Consider the following 20819-nt stretch of genomic DNA (forward strand, 5'->3'; position numbering starts at 1 on the left):
CTGAAGGTGTTTTTGATTCTTCTGTCCAGACATTGTGAACAGGAGGCCCGCGGCAGAATATGGCCAAAGTGTTTTCGTATGCCTGTGGTTGTATGCCTGTGGTTGTATGAAAGTCGCTTTGCGTTTGCTTACGTGGCATGTTATATTTCATAACTGCAACCAATCAGACTGGGGCGGCAGGGTAGCCTAGTGGTTAGAGCGTTGGACTAGTAACCGAAAGGTTGCAAGTTCAAATCACCGAGCTGACAAGGTAAAAATCTGTCGTTCTGCCCCTGAACAGGCAGTTAACCCACTGTTCCTAGGCCGTCATTGAAAATAAGAATTTGTTCTTAACTGACTTGCCTAGTAAAAAAAGTAAAATAAATAAAAGACTGAAGATGAGTACAGTAATAGTTTGGCACAGAGAAGGAATTCTAAGCATGACAGAAATGCCACAGCTGTGGCATCAACGTTTGCATGACATGCTCTTTCAACGTGATTATGTGGGCTAAATGTGTCAGAAAACATCAGGGGCAGCTGTCACAAGCTTCTTCCACATTCCTTGTTATATCACAGGAGCCGGGCCCAGTTTAAGGGTTCAGGTTTGTTCTCATTTTATACTCTTATGGGAATAGCTGATGGTAAACACTCAGGAGTTGCTTCAATCTGTGTAAGAGGAACCAGGCACCTCACTATCAGCTGCACAACTTTCACTGTCTTCAGAATTGCAAACACATTTAGCTTTTTACTCTTTCGCAGAACAAATAGTGTGAAATACATTTTGATTGACAAAGAAATCCGATCATATACAGATTTAAGACAATTCATCTTGTGGACTTCATGACAAAGCACAGTGAGTAGATTCAAGATCTGTTCAAGCACTACACAAATGAGAAAGCAGTCGCTGCCGAGGACAACTGTACTAGCCTTAGTGCCGGTCTTATGTAAACTACGTGATACTCGTTGTCAAGCCATATTGTTGCTATGACGAACACAAACAGATTGGTGTTTAGGCTAACTGTACAGTACAAGACAGTCCAGGGCTCCTGTGATTTTACATAGTAAACCTCTGATCAGAAATTAAGATTATCCAAGGGAGTTTAAATGAACCGTGATGCCTCAGTCCAACAGTAATTTGTTTCAGAATTCCTCCTTCAGGCAAGGGGTGCTCTCTTCATAGGCTTCAGATGAGCATCAGTGAAGAGTGGCTGGGCCACGCATTGTGGACGCCAAGTTAATTTCCTTCTCAGCACAGTGACCAACTGACTGCCCATCCCACAGTAATGGTTAAGTCCCGCAGTGACTTATTAATGCTGCTCTCAGCCAGGGTGAGAATATAGTCTCGACCTTCAGTCCTCTTTAGACTTGAAGATGGTGTCCCATTCCTCTTGAGTTGGCTGATCCTTCGTTTTTTTTTTTAATAGCCGGGAAAACGGACTGCATCGTCTGCCTGAACTGTTAACTGCAAAGATGGACAAATATGTTGTACATTTACTGAGTGTTGGGTACTAGGGATGATGCTGGTCTGTTTTCTGACGGCATGATAAGAGCTAGACAATGAGATGGGTTGAGTTCATTAATACGTACACTATGGACCCCATGACTTTCCAGACTGCGATGCTGAGCAGGTCCACTCCACACCAGGTGTAGAGCGAGCCCCAGCCCAGGGCCCAGAGAGCCAAGAACGCCCCTGTCTCCGGTACTGCAGTGGTGGCCATTGTTCCCTTGACGACACACACTTGAGGTGACATTGAGGTACGAGTTGCTCATGGTCCCCAATTTATAGGCTAAACTCACTCCCTAGCAAAATCAGTTTTCACCTTGTGCAGTGGTGCTATAGCCAGTGCAGTCCATCGTTCCCTGGATAACATGCTGGATGTGACATTGACGTACTTCACATGTGGGCCCAAACTGAGTCAACCCAGTGAGCAGAAAACATTTAGAGGTGGAATCTGTGGATCGATTCCAGTTTGCAGGGTGTCTAACAAACTCTAAACCTGCCCTGGCGGGGCTCTATGCTGACTTTATTTTTTTTACAAGGAGCATGTGTGTGACTAAGTTGAAACATGTAGGTACACACAAAGAAATTTAGGAGCACAATGAAAAATGAGGTAATAAAGCTGGTTCTCCCAAATTAAAATTCCAGGTCGTACAGCAAAATATTTAGGCGCATATGCGAGTAAAATGTTTGCACTGTAGAGTCCTGCCTGCCCCGTAGAGCCCTGCCTGCCCCGTAGAGCCCTGCCTGCCGCGTAGAGCCCTGCCTGCCGCGTAGAGCCCTGCCTGCCCCGTAGAGCCCTGCCTGCCCTGGAGGAGCTGCATTTCAAGGTAGCGTCTAAAAGGGGGCCCCATTTCCTATATAGTGCCTTACTTTTGACCAGGGTTCTGGTGCACTCTCAGGAAAAGTGTGCCATTATGGACGCAGAAGAAGACTGAACAAGCTGTCTAGAAAACAGACGTAATAGTAAACAATATCAACTCTCAATGTATTTATTGTCCATGTGTTTAAGTGGCCTGCTCATTTGATTAGCTATAATTAGAGTTTGGCGAGACTTAGCAGCTCTTCCTGGAAGGGTAAAAATCTGCGAGGAAACGATGTGGTTTGGTGTAGGCTCGTTAGAGTGCATCAACATAAAAAAGAATGCCAACTCCCTATCCCTGATGTTGCATTATAATGCTGTCTACTCTTATGTATGATTCTTTATGAGTTTCTCTCTTTTCAGTATGAGCTTTCTTAGAAGAAATGTGAGCATACTAAACATATTTCTGGTTAATAACCAATGAGTTACCACAAAAAAACAGCCATAAGTCACTTCATGTGTGAGCTGCCAGAGACAGCCCTGGTTCCATTATAAACTAGCCTTGGTATCAGCTCTTTACAGTGCCTCATAAGTCAGTAACTGCCTAGGAATCTCGTCTGGTCATGGGCTGTCTACAGGCCATATCCTCTGTGAGTGAAGCTTCTCAGCCACTGTGACCTCACAACCACGTTCCTCTCATAACACGCTAAATCTAATTTGACCACTTTACAAGGCATATTTGGCTGAGATGTAAGTTTACAAAGATGGCCCCCATCAGCTTAAAATAGAATGAAAAAACAAAGGCACCACTGTGCTGCTCTGCCAAGTATATCTTCAAAAGTTATATAAGCTCAGGATCTGTGACTGTTCCGAATGGCACCCTATCCCAGAAATAATGTGCTGCTTTTGACCAGAGCCCTATGGGACGTGGTCAGAAGTAGAGTGCTAGATTTTGCCCTGTGACCCCCAAAAAGGGAGTGGTTCAAAGGTTACGACCCAGTGCACGCACATGCACACGTGAACACGCACACAATCGCTGCACAAACAACCATCATTACAGCCATAAACAGTCAGGGGTGCAACTTTGGTTTTAGAAGTTGGGGGGGGGCATAACCTGGCAAGAGTTTTTGGGCAACAAAAGCTCATTTCCTGCATTTAAAAAAAAATATATGACCCTTTTGTGGTCACTTATTGTAAATAAGAATCTAAACACTTCTACATGAATGTGACTAAAATGACACAATACATTATTTACCATTAATTTCTATTGGGCACAAAATAATCTGAAACCCAACCAAAACAAACAGCAAATGCATCCAACAAATGTGTAGAGTCACAAGCTTGATGTAGTCATTTTGTGCTATGAATATGATAAATACCTAACCTTTTACTAATTTAATACACAAATGAATTTGTCCCAATACTTTTGCTCCCTTAAAATGGGACTATGTACAAAAAGTGCTGTAATTTCTAAATGGTTCACCCAATATGGATGAATACCCTCAAATGAAAGCTGACAGTCTGCACTTTAACCTCCATAGTCATTGTTTGATTTCAAATCCAAACTTTGAGTATAGCCAAAATAAGAAAAAATGCTTCACTGTCCCAATAATTTCAGAGGGCACTGTAATTCATATCATAGCGCTAACAGTGTTGTAGAGCTCTTTTAACTTTCACATAATATAGCTGGATCGCCCCTGTCCTGTCCCTAGGGGTCCACCGCCCTGCAGCGCCCCAACCCAACACACCCCACTCAGCTTTAGGAACTTAGTGAAACATTCATTATTGGTTTCAGGTGTTAGGCCAAGTCCAGAGTGACAACCAAGGGCCAGGCAGACCACCATGGCCAGGACTGAGCAGCCCAGCACCTAGGGATTTCCTAAATGGGCATCTCCATTGACGTGGGCATGTTTTCAATACAGACTCCTTTTGTTGTACAGTATTCCATATAAGGCAGACCTTGTGAAAGTTGCACAGTATACTTTATCTTCTGCCATCCATTGTGGGAGGAGAACCAACCTTCCAATTAATGGCAATGGATTTCTTAGTTGCTATAAATTCTACATTACACAGTTTCTTCTGTTAAGTCTCCAGTATCAACATTTCCAAGCAAACAAAAACATGGAGAAAGGAGAGTATGTAGACATGCTGAGATAAAATAACATACTCTTTGCCAGAATTCAGTCAACCTTCACAAGACCACAACATATGAAAATATGTTCCCTTTTGTGTTTTACACCTCCAGCAGAGGAATTACATTTCTGACTGCATGATATTCAGTTTCACTGGCATATAGTATGTTCTGTGGAAGGTCTTAAACTGCAGAAATGTATGTCTGTGAATATATGAACATGACTGGGCATTCAAACACATGTATCCATTCATCATCATCATCATCAAGTGTCTCCCAGGTTTTTCTCACATTTTTGTTATACATGTTTTGTGTCATCGGGAAAAGCCTCTATCAACCCTTGATACAGTTTGAAAATCTACTTTATAAGAGGTTTGTCAGACTGAAACCATTTTAAGGCAATCTTTGAAGCTTCTGTCTTGTCCAGTGTTTGTTGCAAAGAGAGAATAAAGTGTTGCAGCTGCAAAAGTTCACCTCAATGCCATCACGCACTAGTCTTCCCTGGTTGACTGACCCTGCTGAGACCCCTGTCACCATCTGATCCTGCTCAGATGAGACATGACATAATTACCTTGGTGTACATTTATACATTATATTATCCAAGAATAGAATCAAAGGTACAATACCTGAAATGACCATTATTCCCAGACTGTAGCCTAGCCATCAACTCAAGATGTGACTTTGTATCCCTTCACTCGTTATAATATACTACAACATCCACCAGAGCTCTGTAGACTGTACTTCCATGGCTGTCTGACCTTGCTGAGACACCTGCCACCATCTGATCCTGCTAAGACATGATGAGCGTAGTGTTGTGTATGGACTGTGCATAACAATGAAGGCTGTAGAGCAGTTTAAACCATGCATGAAAATCTATGCACTTATTACTGTAAATTGCTCTGGATAAGAGCATCTACTGAAAAGGAATGAACAGACCATTTCAGTTGTCACATAGAAATAAAGTTGCATTTGCAAAGAAACTGGAAAACATATCAAGCAAGATTTTGTTTATTCCATAAATATTATCAAATGAAATGTTTTATACAGACTCAAGTTACAAATGCTGATAAACACCCAAATACATGTTTTTATTTTAAATCACAAAATTAGTGCATTGGGATTTTACTGGTCCTGTATTAGCGGACCGAGATACGTCTGCAGCGCGAGCCATTTGTTTTTCGTCATAATATAAAATTGCCATACATCCAGGGAGGCTATGCAAAAAAAATGCAATACATTTTAGACAACGTTAGTAGTCAGATTATGTGGACCAGTATAATATCACTCCGTCATCGGTCAGGGCTAACAGGCATCGGAAGTTAAATTGCCTAGATGTAATGCTAGCCTACATCAATCATTGCTACCTTGCAAACGTTGAGCCAAATCCTGCAATCATCCCGGCAGAGGCGACAGTCGTCAGGAAAGCTGCACCTGAAAAGGGATAATGGGACGTTGTTTATGGGTCACAATAATTTGTCGTATAAGTAAACAATTAGCTAGCTATAGTAGCACCTACATTTATAATACAAAAACGGCTATTATTATATTCACAAACAGTACAGCGATCGATAAATAAATAAGCAGTCGCTTGCCTTTCTTTAGCTGTCGTTTGTTATCGTTTTCTGTCACAATTGCAGTGACATTCAAAGTCGTGTTTCTTTTCAAAGTAGTCATTTTATTTGTCCCACACTTAAATAATTACGGTGGAAACATGCTCAGCTAAGAACCTTTAATTCGCTCTAAACTACTCTATCTACATACACATTTTTGGAGACACGAAAATCAATTGTAGCATACTTATTCATTACTATGCATTTGAACATTAGGATGTATATTTCAATTTGAGACTAGTATACTCCATCTGAAATACAAATACCGATACTACAATTCCCATGGCACTACTAACGTGTGCGCGCATGTGTTTGTTGTTGGGGCTGCTGTACATTGTAGGCAGCCGCAACACAGGCAACGGGTGGCGAGCTGTTGTTGCAGTGATACAAATGTCTCTGCTTTCAAAACCATGAAGGCATGAACATAAGATTACGCGTCTCCACAACAACACTATGAAATCAGTATTTTACCGAATCGAGAGAACTGTGAGAATGTGAGGTGTATCAAGTATAGGCTATTGCTACCAACCAACGAAGACTGCGGACACGACGTTATTGTACTGGCGGCTTGCAACGAGAGCCGTGCACCTCTAGAAATCCATTCCGCGCTATTCTGCAGTAAAATGCCCGTATTTTATTTTGCGTATATCCTCGTTGGAGAATTGCATTTGTATACACTGAGTGGCTAAACGATTGGCTGTATCTTCTCTGCACTTAAATGTGAAAAGCATTATTCTCTTTTAAGGACACTCGAAGGACGTCTTTATGACTGGGTTTCTTCTCGCGTCTTCCACATTTTTTGATTGCATTGTGTTTACATAAGTCTGGCCAGTAACGCCTCGCTAGTGGCTACAGTTACAGTTTTCAAAAACACAATGGAAGTGTTATTCAAACAATTGAGGCTATGCTTATTTTCACACTGACAAAGTGGTATAGCTGATCAAATTCTGGAGGATGCACGACCAGAAAATGAAACTTATTTTTAAAAGTATTTTAAGGATTTTTGATTTGTACTGCAATGTATTGTACAGAAATTGACATTTTCTGACAGCATTACATCATCACTGTGCCAAAGGATCAGGAACAAGCACGGAGCACGTCTTTAACCCCATTTATCAGCTGCCCCTGAATTCTTTGTATTGTTTTGCAAGGTGCACTATTTACAGATGCATCTCGGACTTGATGAGCCAGTGCGAGAATGTCAGTATAATCCGATCTGCACGCGCAACTCATCGTCTATGGAGACCTCGGGGCACAAAAAGAAGACTCCCCGCAGGAAGTGGCAGATCTTCCCTGGCCGAAATAGATTCTACTGTAATGGAAGGGTCATGATGGCGAGACAGACCGGGGTCTTCTACCTAACCTTGATCCTCATCATGGTCACCAGCGGGCTTTTCTTCGCATTCGAGTAAGTGCAAATTACACTACAGTAGCTCATGCAAGATCTCATCATTTACAGGTGTGAACAGTCGTTTTTAAAAGAGTGCCAAAGTTTCTAAGTGTGCCACACTTAAAGGAAATGTAACCCTAAAACTATATTTTGGTATTTGTTTCATTAGTTCATTGGTGATATAGTCTCAAAATGTTTTTCATGTCAGCAATCAAGTTTTCAAGATATATATACCATCAAATTTATTTTTTAAATAAAGCAGGTGTAATGGCTCTATTTCGAAAGTTGTATATCTTGAAAACTAATGACACATATACCACATATACCCCCCCCCCCCCCCCCCCACACACACACACACATACACACTTTGCTTTTGCTATCCCTCTAAACCGTTTCCATCCCAAATGGCACCCTATTCCATATACAATGTGCATCTTTTGACCGGCGCCCTGATCAAAAGTAGTGCCCTATGTAGGGAATATGGTGTCATTTGATACACAGACCCCACTGATTTATGAATGTAGCTAATTGTCTACCTTTATATAGAAAGAGTTTGGGAGTATGCAATCTGGTTTCCACTCAGGTTATGGATGTGTCACTGCAACCTTAAAGGTCCTCAATGATGTCACCGTTGCTCTTGATTCTAAGCAATGTTGTGCTCCTATTTTTATTGACTTGGTCAATGGTCTACCGTTTTGATACGGTAGACCATTCCATTCTTGTGGGCCGGGTAAGGAGTATTGGTGTTGCTGAGTGGTCTTTGGCCTGGTTTGATAACTACCTCACTCAAAGAGTGCAGTGTATGAAGTCAGAAAATCTGCTATCTCAGCCACTGCCTGTCACCAAGCAAGTACCCCAAGGCTCAAACCTCTCAAATCCCTCTTAGGCCTCACTCGCCCCTGTCTGAGATATCTACTGCAGCCCTCATCCTCCACATATAACACCCATTCTGCCAGTCACATTCTGTTAAAGATCCCCAAAGCATACACATCCCTGGGTCGCTCGTCTTTTCAGTTCGCTGCAGCTAGCGACTGGAACGAGCTGCAACAAACACTAAAACTGGACGGTTTTATCTCAATCTCTTCATTCAAAGACTCAATCATGGACACTTACTGACAGTTGTTGCTGCTTTGTGTGATGTATTGTTGTCTCTACCTTGTTGACCTTTGTGCTGTTGACTGTGCCCAATAATTTTTGTACTATATTTTGTGCTGCTACCATGTTGTGTTGCTACCGTGATGTTGTTATGTTGTGTTGCTGCCTTGCTATGTTGTCGTCTTAGGTAGTGTTGTGTTGTCTCTCTTTTTGTGATGTGTGTTTTGTCCTATATTTATATTGTATTTATTATTATATTTGAATCCCAGGCCCCCGTCCCCGCAGGAGGCCTTTTGCCTTTTGGCAGGCCTTCATTGTAAATAAGAATTTGTTCTTAACTGACTCGTCTAGTTAAATAAAATAAATAAATAAAGAGAGAATGTTGTCTAGACTCTTTTTCCCTGGTCGTTCCATATCATTTCAGAAAACCATGACACCAACCATCTAAGATGGTTTGGAAATACTTTTTGTAGTAAAATTAGCATTCCTGCATCATCATTTTTTTTAAATATATTTTGATCTCTTAGGAATTAAGCTGATTGATTGTGCCCAAATTTTCAATTTTGTGATATTCAGTAAATATAGTACCTAACATACGATTTGGACCAAACTTTTTTTCTAACAACGAATAAGACATGAGGAATACAAATAAATGGTTAAAAGCCACCCATGGACCCCCCCACACCACACCCCACACCAATACCACCCCAACAACGAGTGTACAGTATCAGGATGTAGGATGGAACATAAACCTAACAACTTCAATGACTAATTTCTCTGAACAGGGGAAAAAAACATCACCAAATTCTCTGAGAACACAATACATAGGATGAAGAAACAATACTCTGAGCCGCAGCTCCATAGTACTTGTCAGACATAGTGAACTGATATATAGTGAACTGATATATACTCGTTGTTGGTGTAGGATTGGCGTAGGTTGTGGGGGGTCCATGGGTGGCTTTTGGCTATTTCTTTGGATTCCTCATGTCTAATTCATTCTTAGAAATAAAGTTCGGTACTATACTATATGTTCGGTACTATATTTATTGAATATTATATTAATCCTATAAATTAAAATGGCCAATTTGGGTTCAATCAATCTGCTTAATTTCTCAGATATCAAGTTCTATTTCAACAAAATAATGTTGCAGGAATGCTAATTGTATCTGTTTCTAACAACAGAAACATTTGAGAACAATCTGAGATGGTGGGTGTCGAAATCGAATTTTTGTACTTTTTGAGGTGGAACGAACCCCCCCCCCCCCAACCATATGGTCACAGAGCTTAGTTTTCGCCAAGCAGATGAAATTTACTCCACTCAGTCAAGTGCCAAACTTTGGGTGAGCAGAGCTCCAAACATTGCAGAAAAGTAATGGTTCTCAATCCTCATTGGTCAACAAAGATTTTTGTGATAGTAATGACTAATGAGTTACTTGATTTTGGGGTCAGGTGAATGCCTTCCTTGGTGGGCTGATGTATTTAATTTGGTTTTTCCAGGGCTCTGACATGCTGTTGAGAAATATGAACACAAGGAGGTCTTGTGATGGTTGTGCAGTCCGCAGAGTCGGGGGTACAGGACAAACCATCCTTTCAACTTAGTCAGCAAGTCTCATAGTCATCCTCTGGGATCCTGTCTCGCACGTTGAAGGTCTGAAATGTTTTCGTGGCTCTCTAAGCTTCTGCAGGTTTTCAAAGGGTCATTTTTAAAGGTTTATATAATTGAAATCTTTCAATCTTGCAATCAAGATGGGTTCAAATTCAGAAACGTTTTGGATTTGCTTAGTGTATCAGCCTGAACATTTCCATCTTAGTCATTAATCAGACAAGCCTGTAATTCAATGGCCTAGGCTATTCATTGAGTGATGAAATGCCACAAATGTAAGTCAGTCAGTTATGCAGATGTCTTCAATTGTACATTTGAATGACAGCTCATATAGGCCCACTGTTATGACATGCAAATTCATTCATTTGAGAGTGACACCGATCCTAATATGTAAAGACAAAACTGGGAGATGACTGACATATATTTTCCGGTCAGTCTACCCATCTCCCCCCGTCTTTCCTTCTCTGTTGCTTTTCATTCCTCCCACCTTCCATACCTTCCAAAACATGGCACCCCAGTGTTCCCGTTTCCATGGTAACAGTTTCCTCTTAGGCTCTTTGTGTCCTGTCGAACCAACAGCCTGCATCTCCAAGGCAACTGGAGAAGAGTCACCAATTGTTCTAGTTTGATTTGGTCTCCGTCCCAAATTGCATCCTGTTACCTATATAGTGCACTACAACGGTAATAGGTTGCCATTTGAGACTCAGACTTTGTCTCTGTTGTGTTTGACTAAAGATAAGACTAAAGTAATTGCACTCCTCTAGCCAGAACGGAGAGCATCTCTAAACTACAGCCAAAACATTCATCCATTTATAGTCCAACATGCTCTGGGATTTGCCTGGGAAACATTGGACAAATGGTCCAATAAATGAAACATAACAAGGACGAATTGTGTCGTGATTCAACCTTGGAATGGATCAACTTCTGGTTATTCATTGTATTGTATAAAGCCTGAGAAAATGAAATGAGAAACTCATGCCTGAATGTTTACACATCTCCTACATTTGCATTTTAGTCATCTAGCAGATGCTCTTATCCAGAGTGACTTACAGGAGCAATTAGGGGTTAAGTGCCTTCTTCAAGGGCACATGTATTTTTCACAGAGTTGGCTCGAGGATTTGAACCAACAACATTTTGGTTACTGGACCTACCCTCTTAACTGCTACCTTTCAAGCTTTCATTCAGACATTTTTTTTCAGTACAGTATCCAATACTATCCAGATTCCATAGTCTTTACCAAGGGCATAGTCCGTATATTTCTAAAGGCAGTGGGATAGTGAAGTGCAGGTAGAGTGAAAGAATCACGCTACCATGACCCTACCCCAACCTTTCCCTCCACTGTGCCAGATCTCCAATCCAGCCCTCTGACAATTATCCATGCTTTCTTTACAATGCCAACAACAACATTGACCGATAACCTCCTCTAGTCTACAATAGTAGACATTTTTTAAACAGGACTACTTGGAAACTTGCTGCAGCTATTTCCAATCCCAGCATGACGAACTGATAAGATCTGAGTTTCAGTCTAATTCAATTCCAGCGTAGCCGCCTCACAGAGCCAAGGTAGCAGCCATACAGATCTCATATCAGTTCACACTGACTATGCTAAGTGAATAAAAGCATGGTATTTCACTTCATGGCTAATACCATTAAATATTTAATGTCGTTTTATGCCTAGACTATAACCTGAAACCAATTACTCAAACCTGCGCTCAACATGCCTCACTCATTAAACATGGGGATCTTTGATGTCCAATATTGTAACAACCCATTGAAGACTTTAGGGAACAGATGTGAGGTTAAGAGATTTTGATTGGATATTGTGCCCACCAAAATATTAACAGATTACATGGACATGATTCTTCCCAATCCTTTTTCTAATTCAAATCAAATGTTATTGGTCACACACATATTTAGCAGATGCTTTTGTGGGTGTAGCGAAATGTTGTTTTCCTAGCTCCAACAGTGCAGTAATATCTAACAATACACAAATCTAAAAGGAATTAAGGAATCTATAAATATTAGGACGAGCAATTGTTGGAGTGGCATTGACTAAAATACAGTAGAATAGAATAAAGTATATCCAGATGGGTAATGCAGTATGGAAACAGTGTTCCATTATTAAAGTGGCCAGTGATTCCATGTCTATGTATATAGGGCAGCAGCCTCTCAGGTGCAAGGTTGAGTAACCGGGTAGTAGCCGGCTAGTGATGGCTATTTAACAGTCTGATGGCCTTGAGATAGAAGCTGTTTAGAAGCAGTCTCTCGGTCCCAGCTTTGATGCACCTGTAATGACCTCTCCTTCTAGATGATAGCGGGGGAAACGGGCCGTGGCTCGGTTGGTTGATGTTCCTGACGATCTTTTTGGCCTTCCTGTGACATCGTGTGCTGTGGGTGTCCTGGGGGGCAGACAGTGTGCCCCCGGTGATGCGTTGGGCAGACCGCACCACCCTCTTGGTGCAGTTGCCGTACCAGGCGGTGATACAGCCCGACAGGATGCTCTCAATTGTGCATCTGTAAAAGTCTGTGAGGGTCATAGGGGCCAAGCAGAATTTCTTCAGCTTCCTGAGGTTGAAGAGGTGCTGTTGCGCCTTCTTCACCACACTGTCTGTGTGGGTGGACCATTTCAGATTGTCAGTGATGTGTACGCCGAGGAACTTGAAGCTTCCACCTTCTCCACCACAGTCCCGTTGATGTGGATAGGGACGTGCTCCTTCTGCAACGTGGCTGGTTTTTTGGGGCGGCAGTGTAGCCTAGTGGTCAGAGCGTTGGACTAGTAACCGGAAGGTTGCAAGTTCAAATCCCCGAGCTGACAAGGTACAAATCTGTCGTTCTGCCCCTGAACAGGCAGTTAACCCACTGTTCCCAGGCCGTCATTGAAAATAAGAATTTGTTCTTAACTGACTTGCCTGGTAAAATAAAGGTAAAATAAAAAATAAAAAAAATTCTGTTGACGTGCTCCTTCTGCTGTCCACAATCAGCTCCTTCGTTTTGTTGATGTGGAGGGAGAGGTTATTTTCCTGGCACCACTCCGCCAGGTCCCTCACCTCCTCCCTGTAGTCTGTCTCATCATTGTTGGTAATCAGGCCTACTACTGTTGTGTCATCTGCCATCTTGATGATTGAGTTGGAGGCGTGCGTGGTCATGCAGTCATGAGTGAACAGGGAGTACATGAGGGGGCTGAGCACGCACCATGTGGGGCCGCTGTGTTTAGGATCAGTGAAGTGGAGGTGTTTTCCTACCTTCACCACCTGGGTGCAGCCCGTCAGAAGTCCAGAACCCAGTTGCACAGGGCTGGGTTCAGACCCAGAGCCCCAAGCTTAATGGTGAGCTTGGAGGGTACTATGGTGTTGAAGGCCGAGCTATAGTCAATGAACAGCATTCTTACAAACGTAGTCCTCTTGTCCAGATGGGATAGGGCAGTGCGATAGCGATTGCATTGTCTGTGTATCTATTGGGGCAGTAAGCAAATTGAAGTGGTTCTAGTGTGTCAGGGAAGTTGGAGGTGATATGATCCTTAACCAGCCTCTCAACACTTAATGCTGACAGAAGTGAGTGCTACAGGGTGATAATAATTTATTTCAGTTACCTTTGCTTTCTTGGGTACAGGAACAATGGTGGACATCTTGAAGCAAGTGGGGACAGCAGACTAGGATAGGGAGAGATTGAATATGTCCGTAAACACTCCAGCCAGCTGGTCTGTGTATGCTCTGAGGATGCAACGAGGGCTACTGTCTGGGCCAGCAGCCTTGCAGGGTTAACCACTTAAATGTTTTACTCATGTTGGCCACGGAGAACGAGAGCCAACAGTCCTTGGGAGTGGGTCGCTTCGGTGGCACTGTGTTATCCTCAAAGCGGGTAAAGAAGGTGTTTAGCTTGCCGGGAGCAAGACGTCAGTGTCTGCAACGTGGCTGGTTTTCAATTTGTAATCCGTGATTGTCTGTAGACCCTGCTACATACGCCTCGTGTCTGAATTGCGACTCCACTTTGTCTCTGTACTGATGTTTTGTCTGTTTGATTGCCTTGTGGAGGGAATAACTACACTGTTTGTATTCAACCATATTCTCAGTCACCTTGCCATGGTTAAATGCGGTGGTTTGCGCTTTCAGTTTTTGCAAATGCTGCCATCTATCCACGGTTTCTGGTTTGGTTAGGTTTTAATAGTCACGGTGGGAACAACATCCCCTATATACTTCCTGATGAACTCAGTCACTGTGTCCGTGTATACCTCAATGTTATTCTCAGAGGCTACCCGGAACATAGTTTTGATCCTGCGGACTGAGCTATTTTGAAGCATGGATTCCGATTGGTGAAACCAGTGTTTTAACGGATAATTCAATCTTTGAGTTTCTGCCTATAGGAATGGAGGAGCAAAATGGAGTTGTGATTTGATGGGCGGGGGAAGGCCCTGTAGGCATCCCGGAAGGGGGAGTAGCAGTGATCGTGTTTTTCCAGAGCGAGTACTACAGTCAATGTGTTGATAGAACTTCGCTAGAGTTTTCCTCAAATTTGCTTTGTTAAAATCCCCAGCTTCAATAAATGCAGCCTCAGGATATGTGGTTTCCAGTTTGCATAAAGTCCAGTGTAGTTCCTTGAGGGACGTCGTGGTATTGGCTTGAGGGGGTATATTCACGACTGTGAGTTCTTCTAGGTCAGGTGAACAATAAGACTTGAGTTTCTGTATGTCATCACAATCACACCATGAGTAGTTAATCATGAAACATACACCACCACCTTTCTTCTTCACGGAGCGTGCTTTATTCCTGTCTGCGCAATGTACTGAGAACGCCGCTGGCTGTATGGATGGGGACAGTATATCCCGAGAGAGCCATGATTCCGTAAAACAGGGTACGTTACAGTCCCTGATCTCTCTGGAAGGAGATCCTCGCCCTGAGCTCGTCTACTTTATTGTCCAGAGACTGAACATTAGCGAGTAATATACTCTGAAGCCGTGGATGATGTGCACGCCACCTGAGTCAGACTCCGAATACCTCTTCTCCCACTGGCGGCTTCTTGGAGCAGCCTCTGGGATAAGTTCAATTGACATGGGGGGTACGAACAAAGGATCCCTATCGGGAAAATTGTCTGCTGCTATAGACCCAGGCTATGAGAAGAGAAGAATGGAGTGTCTGTTCATTTGTAGAAATAATGTAAAAATAAATATGAAGGCATACCTTTCATTTCATGCTTTTGTCACGGATGCCAGTCGAGGAAAATGCTTGGAAATAGGCCAGTAGATTTCAGTCAGTGGATACATCCCAAATGGCACCCTATTCCCTATATAGTGCACTAATTTTGACCAGAGCCGTATGGGATGTGTTGAATTGTGCCACAGAAAGTTTTCCAGGAAAGCCATTCCTCCTTGGCCCCGGCCCCAGTCTTGTCATCTAATGATGTTAGGTACAGAGGACAGACAGTACAGTAGTGCTAACCAACATCTGTTCATGAACAAAACACGAGGCATGGTTTAAGTGACTTTGTTGTTACAAGTTAATCAAATAATTATGTGTGTGTGTGCACATTCCTGTTTATCCTAAGAGTTTTAATAGTTGTGAACTTTCCACCCACCCAGATACAGAGACTACACTAATACCAGCTAATAACTACACCTAGCGTAGCAACTCATATTATTGGCATATTCATCAGCATTTAAGAAATACCTTCAACAGTGTTATCTTGTGATCAAGCCATCAATGTTTTGTGTTTATTGGTGCCGTAAAAACGGGTTAGCAATTAGCATGTTTGACATTTCAGTGGAAGTATTACTACTATCAGCTTTTTGATAAGCGGTTTACAAAAATGCGTCCCGTATTATCGGCATACAGACCCCAGTTATTGGCCACCTTACTATTTTTCAGTTATAAGATATCTGTTTAATTTTGTTCAAAAAAGAGACACCAACCACATAGCCAAGGGGTTACTAGATAGTTGACTAGTTGGCTAGTTGGCTAGCCTTCGGGTTAAAAAAATGACTTCCCTGTCAAGTCTTCATTGCGTAGCCTGGTGGGCCCTCCTGTAGACTCTTAAAAATGGTTCTTCACCAACATCTTCTTGAGTGTTGTAACCAAATAATGTGTCATTATTGGTTTTACAGATCATTCTTATGTTTTGAGAAAGTAAATAACAGTTTAATACTGACATATAAATGAGTATGAATAATTTAGGTAAAAAGTTGGATATTAAATGTGTGGTCTGTCACGCATTCAAATTTTACAATATACAGCGTGTCCCACAGTGTGTGCGTGTGTGTGTGTGTGTGTGTGTGTGTGTAAATATATACATGCACACACACACACACACACATTATATATATATTATATATATATAAACTCAGCAAAAAAACTTCCCTTTTTCAGGACCCTGTCTTTCAAAGATAATTCATAAAAATCCAAATAACTTCACAGATCTTCATTGTAAAGGGTTTGAACACTGTTTCCCATGCTTGTTCAATGAACCATAAACAATTAATGAACATGCACCTGTGGAACGGTCGTTAAGATACTAACAACTTACAGACGGTAGGCAATTAAGGTCACAGTTATGAAAACTTAGGACACTAAAGAGGCCTTTCTACTGACTGAAAAACACCAAAAGAAAGATGCCCAGGGTCCCTACTCATCTGCGAGAACGTGCCTTAGGCATGCTGCAAGGAGGCATGATGACTGCAGATGTGGCCAAGGCAATAATTGGCAATGTCCGTACTGTGAGATGCCTAAGACAGCGCTACAGGGAGACAGGACGGACAGCTGATCGTCCTCGCAGTGGCAGACCACGTGTAACAACATCTGCACAGGATCGGTAAATCCTAACATCACACTTGCGGGACAGGTACAGGATGGCAACAACAACTGCCCGAGTTACACCAGGAATGCACAATCCCTCCATCAGTGCTCAGACTGTCTGCAATAGGAATGAGCGTTACACCGAGGCCTGTACTCTGGAGCGGGATCGATTTGGAGGTGGAGGGCCCGTCATGGTCTGGGGCGGTGTGCCACAGCATCATCGGACTGAGCTTGTTGTCATTGCAGGCAATCTCAACGCTGTGCGTTGCAGGGAATACATCCTCCTCCCTCATGTGGTACGCTACCTGCTGGCTCATCCTGACATGACGCTCCAGCATGACAATGCCACCAGCCATACTGCTCGTTTCGTGCGTGATTTCCTGCAAGACAGGAATGTCAGTGTTCTGCCATGGCCAGCGAAGAGCCCGGATCTCAATCCCATTGAGCATGTCTGGGACCTTTTGGATTTGAAGGTGAGGGTGAGGGCCATTCCCCCCAGAAATGTCTGGGAACTTGCAGGTGCCTTGGTGGAAGAGTGGGGTAACATCTCACAGCAAGAACATGCAAATGTTGTGCAGTCCATGAGGAGGAGATGCACTGCAGTACTTAATGCAGCTGGTGGCCACACCAGGTATTGATTGTTACTTTTGATTTTGACCACCCCCTTTGTTCAGGGACACATTATTCCATTTCTGTTAGTCACATGTCTCAGTTGTTGAATCATGTTATGTTCATACAAATATTTACATGTTAAGTTTGCTGAAAATAAATAAAGTAGACAGTGAGAGGATGTTTCTTTTTTTGCTGAGTTTATATATATACAGTGGGGAGAACAAGTATTTGATACACTGCCAATTTTGCAGGTTTCCCTACTTACAAAGCATGTAGATGTCTGTCATTCTTTATCATAAGTACACTTCAACTGTCAGAGATGGAATCTAAAACAAAAATCCAGAAAATCACATTGTATGATTTTTAAGTAATTCATTTGCATTTTATTGCGTGACATAAGTATTTGATACATCAGAAAAGCAGAACTTAATATTTGGTACAGAAACCTTTGTTTGCAATTACAGAGATCATACGTTTCCTGTAGTTCACGGCCAGGTTTGCACACACTTTGCAGGGATTTTGGCCCACTCCTCCATACAGACCATCTCCAGATCCTTCATGTTTTGGGGCTGTCGCTGGGCAATACGGACTTTCAGCTCCCTCCAAAGATTTTCTATTGGGTTCAGGTCTGGAGACTGGCTAGGCCACTCCAGGACCTTGAGATGCTTCTTACGGAGCCACTCCTTAGTTGCCCTGGCTGTGTGTTTCGGGTCGTTGTCATGCTGGAAGACCCAGCCACGACCCATTTTCAATGCTCTTACTGAGGGATTTAGGTTGTTGGCCAAGATCTCGCGATACATGGCCCCATCCAACCTCAATACGGTGCAGTCATCCTGTCCCCTTTGAAGAAAAGTATCCCCAAAGAATTATGTTTCCCCCTCCATGCTTCACGGTTGGGATGGTGTTCTTGGGGTTGTACTCACCTTTCTTCTTCCTCCAAACACGGCGAGTGGAGTTTAGACCAAAAAGCTCTATTTTTGTCTCATCAGATCACATGACCTTCTCCCATTCCTCCTCTGGATCATCCAGATGGTCATTGGCAGATAGGCCTGGACATGCGCTGGCTTTAGCAGGGGGACCTTGCGCGCGCTGCAGGATTATAATCCATGATGGCGTAGTGTATAACTAATGGTTTTCTTTGTGACTGTGGTCCTAGCTCTATTCAGGTCATTGACCAGGTCCTGCCGTGTAGTTATGGGCTGATCCCTCACCTTCCTCATGATCATTGATGCCCCACGAGGTGAGATCTTGCATGGAGCCCCAGACCGAGGGTGATTGACTGTCATCTTGAACTTCTTCCATTTTCTAATAATTGCGCCAACATTTGTTGCCTTCTCACCAAGCTGCTTGCCTATTGTCTTGTAGCCCATCCCAGCCTTGTGAAGGTCTACAATTTTATCCCTGATGCCCTTACACAGCTCTCTGGTCTTGCCATTGTGGAGAGGTTGGAGTCTGTTTGATTGAGTGTTTGGACAGGTGTCTTTTATACAGGTAACGAGTTCAAACAGGTGCAGTTAATACAGGTAATGAGTGGAGAACAGGAGGGCTTCTTAAAGAAAAACTAACACGTCTGTGAGAGCCAGAATTCTTACTGGTTGGTAGGTGATCAAATACTTATGTCATGCAATAAAATGCAAATAAATTACTTAAAAATCATACAATGTGATTTTCTGGATTTTTTTGGTACCTATGATGAAAATTACAGACCTCTACATGCTTTGTAAGTAGGAAAACCTGCAAAATCGGCAGTGTATCAAATACTTGTTCTCCCCACTGTATATATTTAACCTTTTTGAAAACTCTCAAAACTTACAAAAACTACAATTAAAATCAGTGGTCAGCTAGCTAGAAGGGTGTCTTTAGTCACAAAACGTTATTTTCCAGGCCATTTGCATGTTGTGCTCGAGGTGATTTAATCCTCCAACCGCTAGAGTGTCCGAAGTTAGGGGGTGTCTGATGTTGGGGGGGGGTATTAGCTACATGCTTTTCCATTCCTAATTATTTTCATTCCTCCCATCTTCCAGCTGCCCGTTCCTGGCGTCCAACCTGACCCCGGCCATCCCGGTGATCGGAGGGGTGCTGTTTGTCTTTGTTCTGGGGATGCTGTTCAGAGCCAGCTTCAGTGACCCGGGAGTCCTGCCCCGTGCCACACCAGACGAGGCTGCCGACCTGGAGAGACAGATTGGTAACTATGGAGACCACCTGGTTTTCTAACAGTCCAGAACTGGGTTCTGTTCAAAAGTAGTGCACTATGTAGGGAGTAGGGTGCATTTTGGGACTTTGCTGAGGCAGAACTCTGAGGTGGCTGCTTCTCCTTTGTTTGTGTCCCGCTAATGAAGCAGATAGATTTGTTATCAACGTGAACTTCACCCGACCTCTATTAAATGGCGTGGATCGAGCCAATCACGTGCCGCCCTCTAAATGCTTGTGTGTCCGTGCCAGTGAGATGATAAGGTGTTCAGAGATGACATCAGCTTTGAGAGGTGCTTTGCCCTGAACACAATGGCATGTTGTCCAAACAACCTGATTTTAAGGGACTCATTTTAGAGTTCAAGTTAGAAAAGATGTCAGCCGTGTCACAAATGTTTTACCATATTCCCTTTAAGTGCAATATTTTCGACCAGGACTCATAGGCCTCTGGTTTGAGGTAGTGCAATATGTAGGGAATAGGGTGCCATTTGGGAACCAACCCTCCTTTATCACTGGTGCAAGACACTTGTTCCCCTTTGTTATGAGACGCCCAATCCAATGTAAACCAAGAAGAATGAGTCAGGGATGTTCAATGAGAGAACCTGTGTTATACAGACCGAACAATCATGTGTTATACAGACCGAACAATCAATGTATATTTAGAACTGTATTTTTCCCTGTGAATACAGCATTCCGGGAACAGACCTGTCAATCACAAAAGAGTCATTACTGAGAGAATGAGCAAATTTGGGCGTTGCTTACACTGCATCTAACTCCAGCTTTCTTATAGCAGGAGAGAAAACGGTTCATGTCTGCGTCGCAAATGGCACCCTATTCCTCATGTAATGCACTACTTTTGACCAGTCCCCATAGGGCTCTGGTCAAAAGTAGTTCACTATATAGGAAATGGGGTGCCATTTGGGACATAGCCTATGTCTCCCCACCTCAACGCTGTTGTATACATTTGATGAGGAAGGGTGGAAAGAATTCTGTTATATTTACTCAGTTTGGTTGTTTAGTGTCTGTGGCCAGTCACAATGTGATGCACGTCTAGAAATAACATCTGCACGTCCTGTATTAAAGGATCTAGAGGTTCTGGACTGTACAGTACACTCTACAAACAGGAA

At 42.8% G+C, this 20819-nt stretch overlaps 1 protein-coding gene across 3 annotated transcripts in view; it reads left to right on the top strand.

Annotated features, from left to right (window-relative positions):
• The first annotated feature begins 6370 nt into the window (after positions 1 to 6370).
• The window catches only part of LOC135506107 (palmitoyltransferase ZDHHC14-like), a 29359-nt gene continuing 14910 nt past the window's right edge, over positions 6371 to 20819 (top strand). For all 3 annotated transcript variants that reach the window (XM_064925544.1, XM_064925545.1, XM_064925546.1), the window contains exons 1-2: positions 6371 to 7428; positions 19527 to 19687. In XM_064925544.1, the coding sequence (XP_064781616.1) occupies positions 7187 to 7428; positions 19527 to 19687 (403 nt within the window). In that variant the 5' untranslated portion in view covers positions 6371 to 7186. The remainder of the gene's footprint in view (positions 7429 to 19526; positions 19688 to 20819) is intronic.

This window comes from Oncorhynchus masou, chromosome 19 (assembly GCF_036934945.1).
Source record: "Oncorhynchus masou masou isolate Uvic2021 chromosome 19, UVic_Omas_1.1, whole genome shotgun sequence".
Taxonomy (NCBI): domain Eukaryota; kingdom Metazoa; phylum Chordata; class Actinopteri; order Salmoniformes; family Salmonidae; genus Oncorhynchus; species Oncorhynchus masou.